The 18,215-nt window shown below is 44.1% G+C and overlaps 1 protein-coding gene across 1 annotated transcript in view; it reads left to right on the forward strand.

The window, feature by feature from the left end:
• Positions 1–9,183: 9,183 nt before the first annotated feature.
• Positions 9,184–18,215, forward strand: part of dpp6a (dipeptidyl-peptidase 6a) — a 183,706-nt gene continuing 174,674 nt past the window's right edge. Inside the window, exons 1-2 of the mRNA XM_060044485.1 lie at positions 9,184–9,544; positions 9,652–9,713. Of these exons, the coding sequence (XP_059900468.1) occupies positions 9,657–9,713 (57 nt within the window). The 5' untranslated portion in view covers positions 9,184–9,544; positions 9,652–9,656. The remainder of the gene's footprint in view (positions 9,545–9,651; positions 9,714–18,215) is intronic.

The following is an 18,215-nucleotide window of genomic DNA, read 5'->3' on the forward strand; positions in this document are numbered from 1 at the left end:
GTTGCTATACAAAACAAATACTAACTTGACAAACAACAATCAAGAAATTGTCTAATTTGGTCTTTTGGAGTTTGTATTAGGTTTGGTTGGTTTTATATTATTCCCCAATGTTTAAAAAGTGTGTTATATGAGCATGGAAGGTTACTGTGTCAGTGGATGGGATGAGCAATAAAGCAATTTCCCCCCGTCCTAATCCAGAGGATCTGCTTTGATACGGGCTCTGAGCTGCTGCTGCCGCTGCTGCTGAAATTGAAAGATTCTTCCCTTGGCCCCACCCCACTGAATAGGTTGAATGACTATCAAATGCAACTCCCAGCATTCCTACTGAAGTGATTTCATAATCCATTGCATAACTAAAGTAACTCATTTCAAAAAATAAAGATAACATTTATTTGAAGTGCTTTTGAAGGAGTCCATACATTTTTAATGGTTATTTAAATACTTAATCATATTTTTTTGATGTGTCAACACTATTGAGTGTTCGTATCCCTGGGTTATTTCCATTCCACGTTTATGGGCCACTTTGTTTCAAATTAGTACGCAAGACCTTTGCCCCATACTCTGATAGCGGATGAATAATAATATCATAGTATTGATGAATAATAATATCATAGTATTGATGAATATTAAAATATCATAGTATTGTTGGCTAATTGAGTGCTCAGAGCCGTATCGGGGCAAAGCCAAGGCCATCCATCTTCACTGGGGTCACTGTTTAATTTAAACCCTCGTTCGATGGACCTCTCTGTCACTCTTTCTCTCTCTTTTTGCTCCCTCTCTCACTCTATCGCTCGCTCTCTGTCACTGTCTCTCGCTTTCACTCTCCCTCTTTTGCTGTCTCTCTCTCTCTCTTTTGCTCTTTCTCTCTAACTCTATCTCTTGCTCTCTCTCGTGCTCTCTCTCTCGTACTCCCGCTCTCTTTCTCTCTTGTGCTCTCTCTCTGGGAACTGTTCATCGCAGTCCTGGTAGAATCGGCAGTAAGCGGTGTCTCCTCATCAGTATTGCACATAAGAAATAGCATAGCGGCCATTAAAACAGAGTTAAATTAGAGTCTACAGATGAACATAGAGAGAGAGTGGGGGGGAGGGGGCGAGCCTCAAACAAAAAGGATGCTTTGTTGGCAGGAAGAGGCCACACAAAGGCATGTCTATTTTAATGATTTTAATAGTTTTCCCACCAAAATAACAATCTTAATGGTTGTCGTAAACTCTGTATGCTCTACATGCTTTGGTGGGCAATAAAGTGATATTGGGTCACAGTCTGAATATTTATCTCAATTCACTTTGGGCCAACTTCTTGCTTTGGATAACAGAATTTGTTCAAATAGCAAAATATGTATCCTTTTCCGTACTTTGTGCATCACATTTCAAATGATAAGCCAAAAGGCCTTAATTCCGGGACTTAATCCATGCAGATAGCAGCAGAAGGCTATCTTATTTGGTGTGCTGAGCCATGTGCTCCATCCGTCTGTAGCACACAGCTGGGTAAACAAACATGACCTCAAAAAGTCTCCAAAAGTTTTATGCAAATCCAATAGAGGATGAGAATCAGGTTGGGCCCAAAATGCTGAATTCTCTCGCTGAGGTATTATTTAAAATTAGGTTATGGGTCCAGAGTATTCTGGTGCTTCTTCATAAGCGGCGGCATGGAACCAGGGATAAGCAGACAACAATTGGGTAGTTGGTTTTCCCACTTTCTCATATTACTACTCAATCCAAATGTGGGCATTTTTTTTTGTCTAATACAACATAGAATATAAGTATTAACAAACGACAACATTTGGTCTTCGGAAGAGGCTTGTCATAGTTTGGTTTGGTTGACTTAATGTTATCACTCAACTTAATCAACTTTATTTTTATCTAAATGTAATGAACTTCGAGAAATATAAATAAAAAAGTTGAGAAAAGTAGCTAAGTTCCATAGTAAATGTTTCATTAAAATGGAAGATAATTCCATTACGTGGAATTAACGCTTCCACACACCAATTCAAAGTTCTCATTTTTTTTTTTCACACAATGTCACGAAGCAGCTCTCACAGCGAGTTTTGTGGAAATGAATTCTATGCATTTGTAATGACCCCACAAACGGCGGGGTGCGGTGCAGAATTAGCGTACTCGGGACCCTGTGATTAAGGCAGACATTTCAATTTGCTACCTTTTTGTAATGAAACCTAACAAAGAATACGGAGGAAGCCGTCAAGCTGTGGATTGCGAATCACTCCGACCCTTCTCTGACACGAATAGGAAGGACTGTTATACAGAGAAGTTAACACTTCAATCAAGGAAAGTACGATTCACCAATAGACCATGCACTGACTGTGATTAAGCAAATTGAAGTGTCGGAAATAACCCTACCCCTCACATCAGGCCTCACTCCAAAGCCCCTCCCCCAAAACAGGCCCTCACCACACAGGCCATTGGGAACATTTCAGCAGACCTAGTTCTACCACCAATGGAACTGCGGTAGGTCTGCGCTAATACTTGTTGTACTGGGGGCTAGCTAACATGGAACATTTCAGGAAGATGTGGTTGATATCAACGTATGAGAAAGTGTTTACAAAAGGTTAATGTCATGTATATTTGTCAGAAATTGCGTTTTTGACTTTTTTGCTCATTGTGATGGCACTTTTTCTAGGTCAGCAAGCTTTAATCGATTGACTACGTTTTGCTCTCCTACTCCGACTCCAACTAAAGAAACCAATCAGAAGCTGTTCACTACTAGAATCAAATGAGCACCTAGTGGGGGACTCCTGGAAGCCATTACTGTAGACGTTATCAGTTTGAAGACGTCTCCCACAGTGGTGGTTCCCATGCCCCAGAAGCCCAGATGAAGACACCATCTTGCCCCTCGTTTAAATACATTGTGTGAATTCTATCATTCCACATGTAACTCCCTCCGCATCGATATACCAGTTTGATAGCGATGTAGATCACATTTCTGTCACATATAATTAATGAATAGGCCTAAATAAATAAATATGACCGGTGGGGAGGGTAATATTTTTCTTATAACTGAGATTGTGGAATGGACTATTTATTATTTTGTTTTTTAGTCCAAAAAAAAGTTACGTTTCTGAGATGCTAAATCATAATCAACGTGTAAGCGATCAAAAAGCAATGCCTGGACCTGGACTAAATGGCTTCTATATGCACTTCATCTTAATGCTATTAATGTGAACATGTTTCACTGTGCTCTCTCCATACAGCCCTGTGACCTCTATGATAATTGCATTTTTTTGGAATTTATTTTATGCAGAGTTAATTTGCAATAACTCCTCCACCACAATAAGTTACAACTATTATCATAAGGTTCCCTGTCATTTCAATTGGAACGTTCTTTGTTCACAAATTGCTCCCAGTCATAGAAATGGGATTCCAGAACTGTTTTCCATTATTGCAATGTAGTCAATCTGTTTATGTGTTTTATGTAATTTTCCAAGATTAATATTGCATTTCTTAAATGTGTAGCTTGTTTGCAATGCCTAATGATTGTTTATTTCAAGAGTAAATAATTTGTGTGTGTGTTTGCTTGTGTGTTGATGAGCTGCTTTATGGAGCATGACAGTCTTTTGTCTGTTAAAGATTTAGTGCAATTGCACTCACTAGCGCATATTCACACACAGATATTCACTAAATCATACTCCCTCACTGACACATACATACACAGACACACACAGACACACACACATACACACACACACACACACACACACACTCATTTATGTACTGACAGACATAGAAACCATCATCATTTCAGAATCATGCTACAAAGACCTAATCATGTGCATTCATCCTTCCGTCAATAAAATGAAAATGAACTGACTGAAGCTTGTTGTGTTACCAGGCAACCATTATAATGGATCCACTATCCATTAAAAGCTTATCTTCATTCACAGGGCTGGGGTGTGGCACGATGATTTCAATTGTTCAAAGGTCCCATGGCATGCTACTTTATGGATGCTTTAATATAGATATTAGTGGGCCCCAAACACAATATTTGATGACGTTCCCGAAATTGTGCAGAATTACAGCCACTACGAGCCAGTCGCACATTGAGCTTGCCCCAATCATGCTGTTTCAGTGTATGTAGCTTTAATGCAAATGAGGAGGAGAGGGGCGGGTCAAGGTTTTAGGGGGGTGTGGCCCTGAGCAGCTTGTGGCCACGGTACATGCGCTCTGTTTACAGTGGATGTATCGCAATGGCGAGGCAAACAGCCTTTGGCCGTGTTCTGTAAATATTCTAGAACACTCCAGCGGAAGTCCTGGAACTCTATGGCTGCATCCGAATACTTAGTACATACTATTTCTGTTCAGTGTCTACTACTTGACCGTACTACACTTGACAGTGTAGTACGGTCTACAGCTATGTGTAGAACGCTTCGAACACCGCCGAAACTCCACCGGATGTTTGGAGATGACGTATCTCCCCTCAGATGCCGGCAAAATTACCTTGATAAGTTACCTGTTTTCCGTCTTGTCATCGTTGCTATTAAATTAAAAATGTTATGAAATTCAAGAAACATTTAATACTTGTACTTTCATTTCGATGTTTCGAAATTTGCGGGAGCTGCTGTTGGTGGCGTCGGGTCAGCCATCTCTTCTTTGTTCGTTACCAGACTCCGGTTGCATTGTGGGATAGCGTAGTGAACTCCGTTGTTTACTGTGGCGGTAGTATTCGGAAACGTTTTCCGTACTACACGATGCGTACTGAGCATTCGGACTCGCTATATTTGTGGCGTACCACAAAATGCATACTATATAGCAGTCAAGTATGAGTATTCGGATGCAGCCTTTATCTAAATAATATTATACATAGATATCTATATCGTATTAAATACATCATCACTGCCAAAGCTGCGTCTCCAGACGTTATTATGAATCTCAAACGACTGCGTCGGGTTCTCCGATGTCTCTGGTCCTTCCACTTCAGCACCGACATGGAGGAGAAAGGGATTGTTGCCCGCGATTGTCTCCCGCCGGAGCCTCGCTGCAGAGGGACCACCGTCTTGGCAGCGGGCAGCGGGGCTCCAGCGGGAGACAATCGCGGCCAATAATCCCTTTCTCTTGTTCATGTACTTCAGGGAGTCAAAGCCAAAGTTCCTTTCCCCCAATTCCTTCTCAACCATGGCTGAGATAACCCCCACTATGAGTCTCGTTGTGGAAATACCAGAGACGTCAGAGAACCCGACATGTTATGCATAACACCAACAGCAGAACGGTTATCCAAGTAACAAAGAAGTGTAAAACACTTGCGTTACAGCGTGTGTAATCACACACACACACACACATGTGGCGCTCGCACGGTCATAGCTCAAAAAAATCCAAATCGGCACATCTGACCTTTTGTTTTTTCAAAGGCAGAGCAGGATTGCTAGTGGTCGTTTTACACCTAACGACATTTCTAGCAACTGGGGGACCATAGGCAGGCTAGGAGAACTCATATTAAGGTAAGAAAACCTGATGAAGTGACATTTTCATGCCATGGGACCTTTAACTTGAGAGCAGCCGAGATATTGCCGACTTGCTTGTTTGGATCTCTTTGAATGTAACCTAATTACCTCTGAATCTTTTGTTTAGTCCGTTTATTTTCCTAAGTAGGCTGAGCCCAGGATATCTTCTCTGTTCCTCGATGGTTATTAAAAGAAAGCAAAGGCGTTGATGAAGATATTCCATCCGACTTCTCTCTGACCTTCAGAAATCCAAACGTCTTCCTCCTGCTTTAACAATGTCTTACTTCAGAAATTCCCCGTGGGGTTAAACATTATTTAAGTTTCAGGTTGGAGCAGTTTCTTTCAGCACATCAGATGGATGACGAATTCCTCGTTGGGATTCGAGGAGAGGTTTGTCTGACGCAGAACCTAACGCCACCTGACACTGTTGTTAGGGAGCTAATGTGCATTGACACAAATACATCTGAAGAAGTGGGCCAAGTTATGCCTTTGCATGTCTAAGACCTTGGTGCATCTGGTAACACACACACATACACTAACACACACATGCACGCACACACACCCATCTCTATGTTCTTTTATTTCATGTTAGTTTTGTGTATACCTGGCATGTAAACCGGCCCGAGTGAGGGAAACTATCCTCCCTCCCCCTGGCATTGAGGCTTGCGATGAAGTGCTTTTGTTTTCAAGCACAAAAATAAGAACGTGAACAAGGATCCCAACCGACAGGGTGAATGCGGAGCGTCAAGTAAGTTTGACCCTGTGGAGGCCCCAACCGGCTTTAGAGATGAAACAAGGAAGTAAACAAGACTTGACAGCACCCCAAAAATAAAACAACTAAAAACAGAAATCAAACAAAGCTCTAGACACAGAGCCAGACTCGTCTCAAACCTATTTTGGGACGACGCGTAGTGTATTTTTGTCGCATGCGGTGAACATCTCTAGTCTCTGATCTGCTGGCTCAAGAGAGGGAGCCGTGACAACATGAATCAATAGCAGCACAGAAGTTAAGCTTCTCCGCTCACGCTGAATCCGCCGCCGGGGGAGGGCTACGGCGTCGTCAAAACCCGTCTGAAGTCGTCGGGACGGGAATAAAACGCATCTCACTGACGTTGTCTGGTGGATATTCTTTTTGCAGAAACCTCCTGCTGGACCCTGTCATGATGCAACTCACAGACACGACCGCTCCTTGGCTCTACCATCAAGGTCTACATTCGCTCCAAGAGAGGAAAGTAGAAACAACCGCCACACCCCCCATCCCTCCCTCCCCCCCCCCCCCCACCACCACCCCTCCCCCCACCACCACCACCACCACCTAACCCAAAGTGGAGCAATTGTGTGACGAATGTTGAAGAACATCATAGGTCGCAAGCATCATCGTTTTCTTTATGCATTTGCCTTCGTAACTGCATCGATGGAGAACAACATAATCTCTCCGGTCTTACCGGTGCCCTCGTCTCTTCCTGGGGAATAATCACCAGACCTTAACCATGTTAGATTGCTTTTAGGGGGAAAACGAGAGCACAGTCCTTAATGACATTACGTTCATTGTGTGTTATTTGGAGCTTGTTATGTGGCGATAGGGACGCATAATGTCGTGCATTTACGTTCCCAATTTAGCAGTGAGAAATCGAGAGGGAGAGAGAGAGAGAGAGCGAGAGGGCTGAACCCCCCCCCCCCCCGAGAGCCGGACTGCTAATCCCCAGCTCGTCGCTGCGGGCCTGGGGGAGGGATACAGCAAATTAACACCACAACCTTTCACAAAGGTCACAAAGACCTTTGAGATGGGCAAAGTGAAAGTATCTTCGGATTGTATTTTTATCTTCTGTTTGTCATTGGGAGTGAATAACTGTTCCGACGTCTGGCTGCCTTGACTGCAACCACCAGAAAGATGACGGGAGCAGACATGCTGTTAAGGAGGGAGAGAGGGGACGGGGGGTTTGTCTTGCAGACACAAGTGTCTGTATCTCGTAGACTCGTTTTATGTTTGTTGTTGTTTTTCCGAGTCTTTGCGCTAACACTGCCGTCAGGGATGTCGATGACTTGAACTTCGGTGCATTTATGGCAGTTGCGCTGGGACTGTGTGGTTGTGAACTGTGTCCACGGGGATCTAAAAACCAATTTTAAAAATGATTCGCACTGAACAGAAGTGACACGCGGAGTTGCACTGATGGAGTTGCGAGGAGTGAAAGTAGAGCTTTGAACCTTAACAGTCTTATTCATACCAATATGGGGAAATATGGTTCCAACTGTAATGTTTGCAGCCTACTTGCAAGCCTCTTTGGTAAATATGGCCTAACCCCTTCCCTGCTCATTCATGAGATAGGCATATATATATATATATATATATATATATATATATATATATATATATATATATATATATATATATATATATATATATACACATTTTGTATTTATCGATGTATTGATCTACGTGGTATGATACATGATACATTCCATAGGAATTGTAAGTCACTTTGGACAAGTGTTCTCTCAATCAGCACATTTTTACTTCGCCCTTAGCGAAGCAGCGGTAGGGCACCACAGCCGCCAACTGACGGTCACAGTGCGTGGCCGCGTTCTCTGATGAATGCGTTCCGCACCTCACCTGCTGATTCAACAGTAAAAACATGCGCTTAGGTTAAACAGAAGGGCTGCGGATCAATATATGGCTTCGCTGGCTCTGTGAGTTCCTGCATAGTCAAGAGGAAACGGTCCGCACCTGCGGCGGCGGCGGCCCACAGCGCCGCTGAGACGGACGGTGGGCCGCAGAAAACACGCAATTTCCACCCCTGCGCAATGAGCTCCAGTAAGGGAGATACTAAACACCATTATTTATTTTATAACTCATTTATTTTGGGCCAACAACCGGAAAATCCGAGCAGAGAAACAAAGCGATTGAACGGATTTGATGACCTGCCCCGAGGCAATGTTGTCTTTTATGAACCTCATGCTGTCCATGGTCGGGCCGGGGCTGCTCAAAAACTCCTGTCTCCGTGTAGTCCTCCTCAGGTGTCCCTCTCAGTCGCCATAGGCCGGCCCCTGGTCGCCCCTACGGCCATCTCCGGGGACTTCTTTACCGCTGAACGTATCCAAGGCTCAGGAGTTGACTGATGGTGCAATGACCTGTGTGTGTGTGTGTGTGTGTGTGTGTGTGTGTGTGTGTGTGTGTGTGTGTCGGACTGTGCATGGTTGAGTGTTTGCAAACATTGGCAAACGCTTCTTCGAGTGTTTCAGTGTCATAGTAATTCAGTACTAATTAGCATGGACTGACACTAAATTAAAAGTGAACTAATGTGTTGTGGTCTAATAAAGGTTTTCATGTTAACTGGTGTTCGTGTTTGCTAATGTATTCATGTAACCGTTATTTCATACGGGAATAGTGTTAACCCTATCCCCCCCCCCCCCCCCGCTTTTATCAACCAATCCTTATGTTTTATACCCATCTTTGCCTTTGTCAACACCTTAATTGACTTAATTGACGCAGGGGAAGATGCCGTTTGGAAATATATATTTCATAGATTCTTGATGAAAGAAACGTTGCCACCACCATATAAATGCATTATGACTTCTATATTTCACTAAGAAAGATCCTTCGAAATCGAGCTGGAATTTAAAAGGCTGTTATTTATGTAAATAGAGACACGCACACACACAGAAAACACACACAGTGGCTTTACCTACCGAGCTCCCCCCCCTGCTGTTCACAAGTCTCTTACAGCGCTTCATAACCTTTCCACAAATTACAAGAATTGCCGCAGGTCGAGGCGCGCTTGCGCAATTGGGACGCGCACGCGCACACAAACACAAACACGCACACATTGGCGATTAGTGACTCGTGGGACTGTGAACGTCAAACATTCCTGGAGACAATCGACATCATTGTTTCCCTTTGGAGGAGAACAGCACCATTTGAATTCCGTTATTGTGCCTTGGAGTGAGTGAACCTGCAGGATTTACGCTTTCTTCAGTGAGTTTCACACACCGCATCCTTGACAAGTTCTCGTGGCGACGCTTTGGGATATAAATACCGGGCTAAGGTTGGACATTACGCCTGAATACCTTCCGTAAAAGGATCAACCGACGTTCGAGGTAAGTTTTTCATTGTAAAAACTTTGCTTTCTACTCGTTTGGCTCAAGTTTAGCTTTCAAACTTTGGTCTCGGAGTAACCGCTATCTCCGATATCATATCTTCACAGAAGCCATGAACCAGACTGCAGGGGCGACCAACACGTACCGGCGATGCTCCAAGGGAGGGAAGGTAAGGGAAAAACCTTTTAAAGTGTAATGATGTTATGGAATATGGTGATGAGAGCAACACACAGAAGCGTGTCTGGCGTGGGCTTGCCCACCACATGCTGCAGTATGCACACACACTCACGCACAAGCACACACAAGTAAAACTGAGTGCACAGCTCTCCTGTCTGAAGTTATGAGAATTGCATGGCTGCTTGTATTGGCTCGTTATTGCCGCCGGTTCTGTGTGGTTTTGCTGCCATTTCTGCAAGTTTCGCATTCGATAATTTCGGACGTTTCCAATGTTGCAGATTTTAACTTCAGAACAACTGTTCAGTATGCTTGTTATTGCTTTTCAAACACATTAGAATTTGGAGTAGAATATAATTTGACTGTTATATTTGATCCTTTTTACTTTGAATTGCATAAGTAGCATATTCCAGTATGAAAACACATGCGTTCCCCAATAAACGTGGATCATTATCTGATGAATAAGACGTATAATAACTCATCAAAGTCTTTCCACTGCGCTTCTCCTGAGTCCACTGTACCGTGAACCACGGGCGTGCGTAGGCAGTTGAACGTGGTGGAGAGACGCTCCGCAGCATCTCAGCAGAAAGAAGCTGCAATTAAGGAACCGCTTGGAAGGTCTGGGTAGTGTGTGTGTGTGTGTGTGTGTGTGTGTGTGTGTGTGTGTGTGTGTGTGTGTGTGTGTGTGTGTGTGTGTGTGTGTGTGTGTGTGTGTGTGTGTGTGTGTGTGTGTGTGTGTGTGTGTGTGTGTGTGTGTGTGGGCGGGAGTTCAGTAGTCAGACCAGGAGACAGGTGATCTAGTACACCTACACACACTATTCCAATAGGAGAGGTCTTTCAGGTTAAGTTGTGGCTTGTGTCAGACCGTGAGTGTTTGTGTAAAGCTTTTAGCATGGACAGTGAATGGGTTGCATAAGCAGACTGCAGTTTTTAAAGGGAGCTCAACGTAAGGATTAAAGAGTAACATGACGTGCGTGCAGTGATTTTTTGTGGGCAGTGCTCGAAATAACGGAAGGTCGAAGGTCATTCTTCATCACCTTCCCTTCCTTGAATGTTGATCGGAGACAGTCCATCACTGGCCGCCATGCAGGTCTCTGACCCGGGCTTGTGTGTGTGTGTGTGTGTGTGTGTGTGTGTGTGTGTGTGTGTGTGTGTGTGTGTGTGTGTGTGTGTGTGTGTGTGTGTGTGTGTGTGTGTGTGTGTGTGTGTGTGTGTGTGTGTGAAGCACTTTGACAGGTTTACAAAACTGTGCTGCAAGGGCATGGAAGAGTTGGCAGAGATGAAATCTGATGAGTTAACTGATTGTCTTTGGATGTTGTTCGTGATTCTGCTGTGTTTGTTCTTAACATAACCCCAGACCCTTTATTATCGATGCAGGTGGTCTTTGGTTTAATGCGCGTCTTTGCCGTTTTCCATAGGAATTAATTGCGTCCTGCTGGAAAGCGTATGGACATAAATTATTCTACTATGATGTGATGTTAACGACAATGGGATTGTTTAGAAAATAATGCGTGAACGCAGAGCGGACACCAGAGGGCGCCATAACAGCACATTTAAAGAACCAGTTAAACGTCCTGAACAAGTGTATGCAGCCCAGACCGCAGGAACATACACACCACCCCTCCGGAATGTAAATAAACATCGCTCTGTTCTCCCCTCTCTCAGCCCGGCGCTGTCTGTCTGTCTCTCTGTCTGTCCCTCTTTAGTAGGCCTATAGCTCTCGAAGTCTTCCGGGACTTCGAGACAAATTTGAGACTCGGAAAACAAACAAATTGCTTTCTGTCACAATAGCTCTTTTTGGAGACGTTTTTCAAATAGATACAAAATATATCCCTTAAAAAGTATTCAACTTTTAACATCGCCTAATTCCCCCTGCAATTATGTCTAATCCCCTTCGTACCCGTATCGATACCACGGTAACCTACATCTATATTTCAGAGTGCACACCATTTGTCTGTTTCAAGCCTAGTCTTTTTTATTTTATCTGCGCGCCGCGATGTAATCAACAGTGAACGGTGATGACAAAGTGTTAAATGTAGATTTAACAGCCGAGGCGCGCTTAATTGCGGAGGTTTTGGTTGGCACACGACGTCGTTGAACGGCGCGGTAATTACACCGGGGATCGATTCCGTCCGCGCAGACGTTTTCGAGCCGCCGTCGCCGCCGGCGCGCGCGTTATGCGTGCTGATCACTCCGGTCCCTCTCTGGAGGACATGCAAATGAGCATTGATTTTGTTTTTTCTCTCTTCTGTCTTTCTCTCTATCGTTAATTTATTCTTTCTCTCCTGCCCCTCTCTGACTCTCTTTCTTTCTCGTCTCTTTCTTATGTTTTTTCTTTCCTGCCCGTATTCTCTTCTCTTCTTATTTATTTCAGTCTCTCTCTCCCCTCTCTGTCCGTCTGTCTCTCCCTCCTCTCTTCTCCTTCTTTCATGCCCTGCTCTTTCTCTCTCCTCCTTTCAACTGCTCTGAGTGCAGAGGAGCAGTGAGGTCACATCAATGGAATTAATCTTTCTTTCTTCTCGTGCTTCTCTGCATAACTGACGGATCGAAGCTCAGCCATGTTGGAGTGACTCATGCAGATGACACATTTTATAATGGATGTTATTTTTGTTGGAATGCAGATAACTCGTCCTTCTGTCTGTCCATCCATCTGTCCCTCAACACATTTCCCTCCAAACCCCTGAAATTACTGAGATTTAAACGATGTCATCCACACATCAGTACAGGTTGTAACAATAACTTTGGCATAGGCCTATTTCTTCTACTGTGACCACCACAACTACTACTACTACTACTACTACTACTACTACAACACCGGCCGTGGTTATGTATGGAACAATGTTGTGCTGAAGATCTGCCATTGGTCAGAACCTGGGGGACTCAAATTTTACCTAACTATCATTTTTATTTTTGTAGCTATGATGCGTCTGATGTCATGGCAGTCCATTACCATGATGTGTATGATGTCATGCTGGTCCACAGCCTTCATATGTCTGATGTCATGGTAGTCCACCACCATGATATGTCTGATGTCATGGTAGTCCAACACTATGATATCGCTGATGTCGTTGTAGTCCACAGCCATGATGTGTCTGATGACGTCATGGTTGTTCACAACCATGATGTCATGGTCGTCCATCACCATGACGTGTCTGATGATGTCATGGAAGTGGTTGAAACCCAGCCGACCTATCATGGTATCAAACCCTTTGAGACGGTCAATCAGTTTCGTTCGCTGCACTTTGGGGCTTGATTATTGTTTATCGTGCTTTGAAAATATAATATCTTTATCAAGACACCCTAGTTGTTTGCCCACATTCTTTACAAAAAGCCCCAGCGTAGCTGACAAACCAGCACCTTTACGACCGTAAACGCAAACTAACCCTAATATATTCCCCCGGCCCGTGTGTTGTATTTTCGCGCCGTACATAAAAGAGAATGGAGAAACGAACTTCAAAGATCCCCTTCCACCCTATGATGGGGAAGTTGTGAGACATCGCAAGGGTGCATAATTAGCAGAAGTGGAACCCGTGATAAAGAAAAAAGAGCGGCCGTTTTTCTCTCTTATCTTTTATCGTCTAATCCCCGCTCCTTGGCTCGAGATTGGCCCTGAAGCGCTGGAGCACTGTCTCTCCCTGCCTCGGAAGTCGCTGTGCTCAGGTGTTTATTGGAAACAAAGTGACGCATATCCAGCTATAGACATTACGCGTCACACAACACACACAGTGTCATGCATTATACTTCTTTAACGCATGACAAACATCAAGGTGTTTCGTGATTTAACTGGGATTGTTTCCCTTTGGTTGTACTTACCGGCTCACTTTGAAGGAATGGCCCTTTTTTTTTCCCGCATGTCTTTATCTCTCAAACGAATCGCCTTGAGCGACAAAAATATTCTTCTCCAAGTGTAAATGTAATGTCAGCCGTGGCTGGATGTGCTTTTGACCCACACCCCTTTTAGAAATAGGAATTGCAATTGTTAGCGGCTGCAGCGCATTTTAGAATACAGCCCTGGTATCTTCTGGAAGTATCCATGTATGAAACAAGACGTCTTGGCCTATTTGCACGGCGCTATTTGTCTGCTAGACACTGGGGTTGGGCTTGGTTATTCTCCCTGAATCTCCTCGTCTCACTGCGCCTGCAATCCTCAGCCTTTATTGAAATGCATGACCTGCCCTGGCTGCATGCTCATTTTCCCCCCCGACCACCCGAGACGTTTCTATTGACTTATGGCGAAAAAGCCATTGTTTGCGCCTGTCGTCTGGGTCATGGCTAGCCTCTGCGTCCCCTCGGCAGTCTGCACACAAAAAAACAAAAATTGATTTGTGGCATATTATGCCTCTGCTTCTATTGTGTTCTACGCTGTCATAATACAAGCAGTGCTTTTTTTTTTTCTTCTTTGGCTTGGTGAAGTACGCTCCCCGTCCCAACATAAACAAGACTTTTATTGGCTGTCATGTTGTGTAAACCCTCCATCTACGCTGTTTAAATTATCCCCAAGAGCCATGCATGGAGCACGGGGCGTTTTTGTTTAACTTAGTCCGCCACTGCCGTCGTCCACGTGGGAGGTCATTAATAACAGGAATAAGGCAGTGGAACGACGGTAGCCATTTTAATCAAGATGAATTGCTATAAAAGAGAAGAGGGGGAGGGGGGGGGGGGGGGGTGGCAAAGAAAAGGAAAAACTTCTTATGGTTCTGAAAAGTGGTCTAAACCTTCCTTAAGTTACGACTACTGCTACAAAAAAAAATAATCTGGAAGAAAACTAGGTCTGCCTGGACCATGCCCTTCCATTGATTCGACTTAATGGATTTAAAGGCTGCTGTGATGAAAATAACCCCCATCCAGCAGGGCACCTCTGGTTGTAGGAACAAGGGGCACCTGTGTGCAGGTGTTGGGTCACAAAACATCCCCAGCCATCCTCCGTTCCACGTGTGACTCCAGGCTGACCTCATTCGCTGTGGACCCACACAGACGACAGACGGAAAGGAGAAATCTGTGTTGGTAGCGTTGTATCCTCGGCGTAGACGATAACCCTGAACCAGCCGGCAAAGAATCGGCGTGGTTGCCGTCCCGCAACCGAAGCAACTTATTTATTTGTTGATTCATTTCAGCAATACACAAAAATGGATCCGCAAGTAAAATGCCTGCAAAGGTCTGCATTGAATCTCTCCATCTGCCGCTTGTATCTCTGCTATTAGGTCGAAACTATGGCAAACTCAACTAACCTTTTGGACCAATTTGGTACGTTAAGTGGTCTCTTTATCTCTCATGGACGAAATTGGCTCGATTACCAGCAGATTTATGTTTTTTTTAATGTATTTCTCACAGCAGCAATGACATGAAGGCTGTTGAATGTAGCAGGGGGGCCTTGTCAGAAGACGATAGAAGAAGTTTTCAGTGTTGATCTATGACATGTTAATTCTAAAGCACTAACTGCGGCGATGCTGGGATTTATACTCCTGAGCTAACATCTGATTTACTTCTTATTTGAGGAGTAGCCCCAGTAGGCCCTGCTCAACTGTCCACAGGATGACTATGATTGAGCTGTGGACCGTTTGATTTTGTACTATTCCTTTGATAGTCATTTGTATTGTTATTAAAGTGCAAAAACTGTAGATTTATGTTGTTTTTGGGGAGGCAGGCAGACAGACAGACAGACAGACAGACGGACGGACAGACAAATTAATAAAGCTGTGTAACACATGTACACATATTGGACAACTCTTCTTGTAGGTGTTTGCTCTTCTTGCTCTTTGTAGTACCACTACGCACAGACCCGGTCGTTGTACAAGCAGACGATCATTTACATGCCGATCAGTGTCCAGAATACACAGAGATGATTGATGGACATGCTGTTGCCCCGGAAACCATCTGGGGGAGATGCGTACGTGTGTCTCCGAGGCGACCAGACACTAAAGCATATTCCTGGAGTTAATCTTCCTAAATGGCAGCATATTTCCCTGGGTCGGCAGTTACTGGGGCGGCAATGACAGAGCGCCATTGCAAATGGAAGCGCATGAACGCAACTTGTTACCGGTGGTTGGCAGGAAAAATGGGAAATGGCATGCGCTCTGATGTGAGGGAGAAAGATTGATGGCAAAAAAATATACAATGGTCTCAGTGCCTGATGTGATGACTATGCCCCCCTAAACCTCTGTCTAACACCTGGGAAATTTGATTGGATGACATCAAATTAGCCCAGGGGCGTAGTAAAAACTAATTGAAATTCACCTGCAGATCATGTTGTGTTGCGTGTCTGTATATTTGTGTCGGGCTAGCTTCTGCGGGTTCGCAAGCAGAATCTAGCTCATAAGCAGAATCCAGCTATCTAGCAGACGGCAATGAGTTTGAAGGGCCTACCATGCAGACATTTGTGAGCTTCCAGCCTCAGCTGTGAACGTGCATTCACTAGCTGAGTTGATCTCGTAGACGTGTTCTGTTTTCATGACGAGGACAGTCCGTCCTGTATATTTTATTTATAACCTCCCATTGGGTTATTAAGTGATAGGAATAGGTAGATAGGAACGCTATTATGATGTCAATGCATACACTGTATGGCAATACGTTTTAATTTAATTGAATGTCCATTGAGATATTTTGATGAGTTGACACAACCTTCTCTCCCTCTTTCTCTCTCTCTGTCTGTCTGCCCCCCCGCCCCCCCGCAATAGAGACCTGGTCCAGGCCTAAGTGATGGGTCTGGTCCTGCCTCCTGACTAGCGCCTGCTGTTTACACCCAGCTCACCATTAATATCCAGATGTTGGACATGCTCGCTGTGTGTGTGTGTGTGTGTGTGTGTGTGTGTGTGTGTGTGTGTGTGTGTGTGTGTGTGTGTGTGTGTGTGTGTGTGTGTGTGTGTGTGTGTGTGTGTGTGTGTGTGTGTGTGTGTGTGTGTGTGTGTGTGTGACACAGTAGTGTTTTTCTGTGTAAATGGATGGCCATTGAGGTGTGCGTGTGTCTACCTACTACAATTGAGAACTAATTACAGTAAGCCACACTTTGTCACCCCCCCCCCCCCCCCTCCACCTCTAGCGCTCCTGTTGATGTATTAACGCTGGCAAGCAGATGCTGTTGGCTCAGCCCGCCAAGGCTACCGCTAACGTTAGCCCCCTCACTCAAGTCTACTTATGTAGAAGGTTTACAGCATTGTTAGGTCAGGGTCATCTATGAATTACAACAACAAACTCGGTATGGAGGGTTGTGACAAAAAGCTTATCCAGCAAAGGTAGTCTTCATATAAAAACAATTATCACACCAAAACATGGTGTGTTAAATGTGCACGAGTTTGTTTAGTTTGGTCATAAGATGTCATTGATCAAGTAAAATTGTATAGCTTCATAAATACTAATATTTGGTAGTTCTAAGCCGTCTCGGATCAGTATTTACATGCCTGTCAGAGAAAGCAAACCAATTGAATCCTTCACCTTGTGCTTTGGTAAGTTGATGGTGGGCATTTGTCATGTTTTATGACATTTCATTGACTAATCAATTATTTGATGGCTCAATGAATACTCATCAGCAGCAGCGCTCCCATAGCGTAGCACTAGCATGTGTTGGACTTTGAGGGCTGGGTCGCAATGGTTACAGCAGCAATCAATTTAATGACACCATAAAACTGGCTGTAACTGTCACCTGCAGGGACTTAATGGAGGGCGAAATCCACAGCAACATCCGACCGCCGACCCTTCATCCACAGTGAGTGGATTGGACAGCGTGAGGTGACCCTGAATTGGCCTCGTCTTTGGCAACTTTCTGTTGGATGTGAACTTCATTGGACTAATTTACAAAGAGGACGAGTTAGAACAGTTGGTTCAGAGAATCCATGGTGGACAACATGATGCAACTTTGCGTCAGGATTACCACGAGGATAGATGTTTCATTTTTAATTGTGTCAGGGACATTAATAGACTTCCGGATTTAATTAGTCACCATTCCTACATAAAACCAAATCATTACCCTCAAGGACAAAATTGTATTCATCATAATAAGGGTTTTATTCAATTTATTCTAGTGCTGCATGTGTCGCAATATTTCAAGGTTGAAACAAAGTTTTAGTGGCAATAAAATGAATAGAATTCCACACATTTTGACATTTTCACCAATTGTTAAACCACCGCATGAACTGATTACTATGTGTTTTTGTTGCATTAACACGTACAAAGATTGCGAGTTGACACTATCAAACCTCACGTATTAATGTGTTAAATGCAACATTACTAATGGTGCGTTTTAAAATCAATCCGTCTCGGAGGTCCGAGGACGTTGCCTAGCGACACGCACAAACACGCCCCTTTTCCTCGGACGGCGATCTCGCCATCTCGGTTGAACTCAGTGGTGACCGAGCGAAATTCCGAGACAATTCAAGATGGCTGCGCCCATTGTGACTTGAAGTATGAACTGTTTTCATTGTGCTTGGACCACTTTGGTGGTTTAAATGGTAATTTCAATCACTCGTATTACTGCAATACCTTACTGCGTCCGTATCTCTGCCTA

This window comes from Gadus macrocephalus, chromosome 23 (assembly GCF_031168955.1).
Source record: "Gadus macrocephalus chromosome 23, ASM3116895v1".
Lineage (NCBI taxonomy): Eukaryota > Metazoa > Chordata > Actinopteri > Gadiformes > Gadidae > Gadus > Gadus macrocephalus.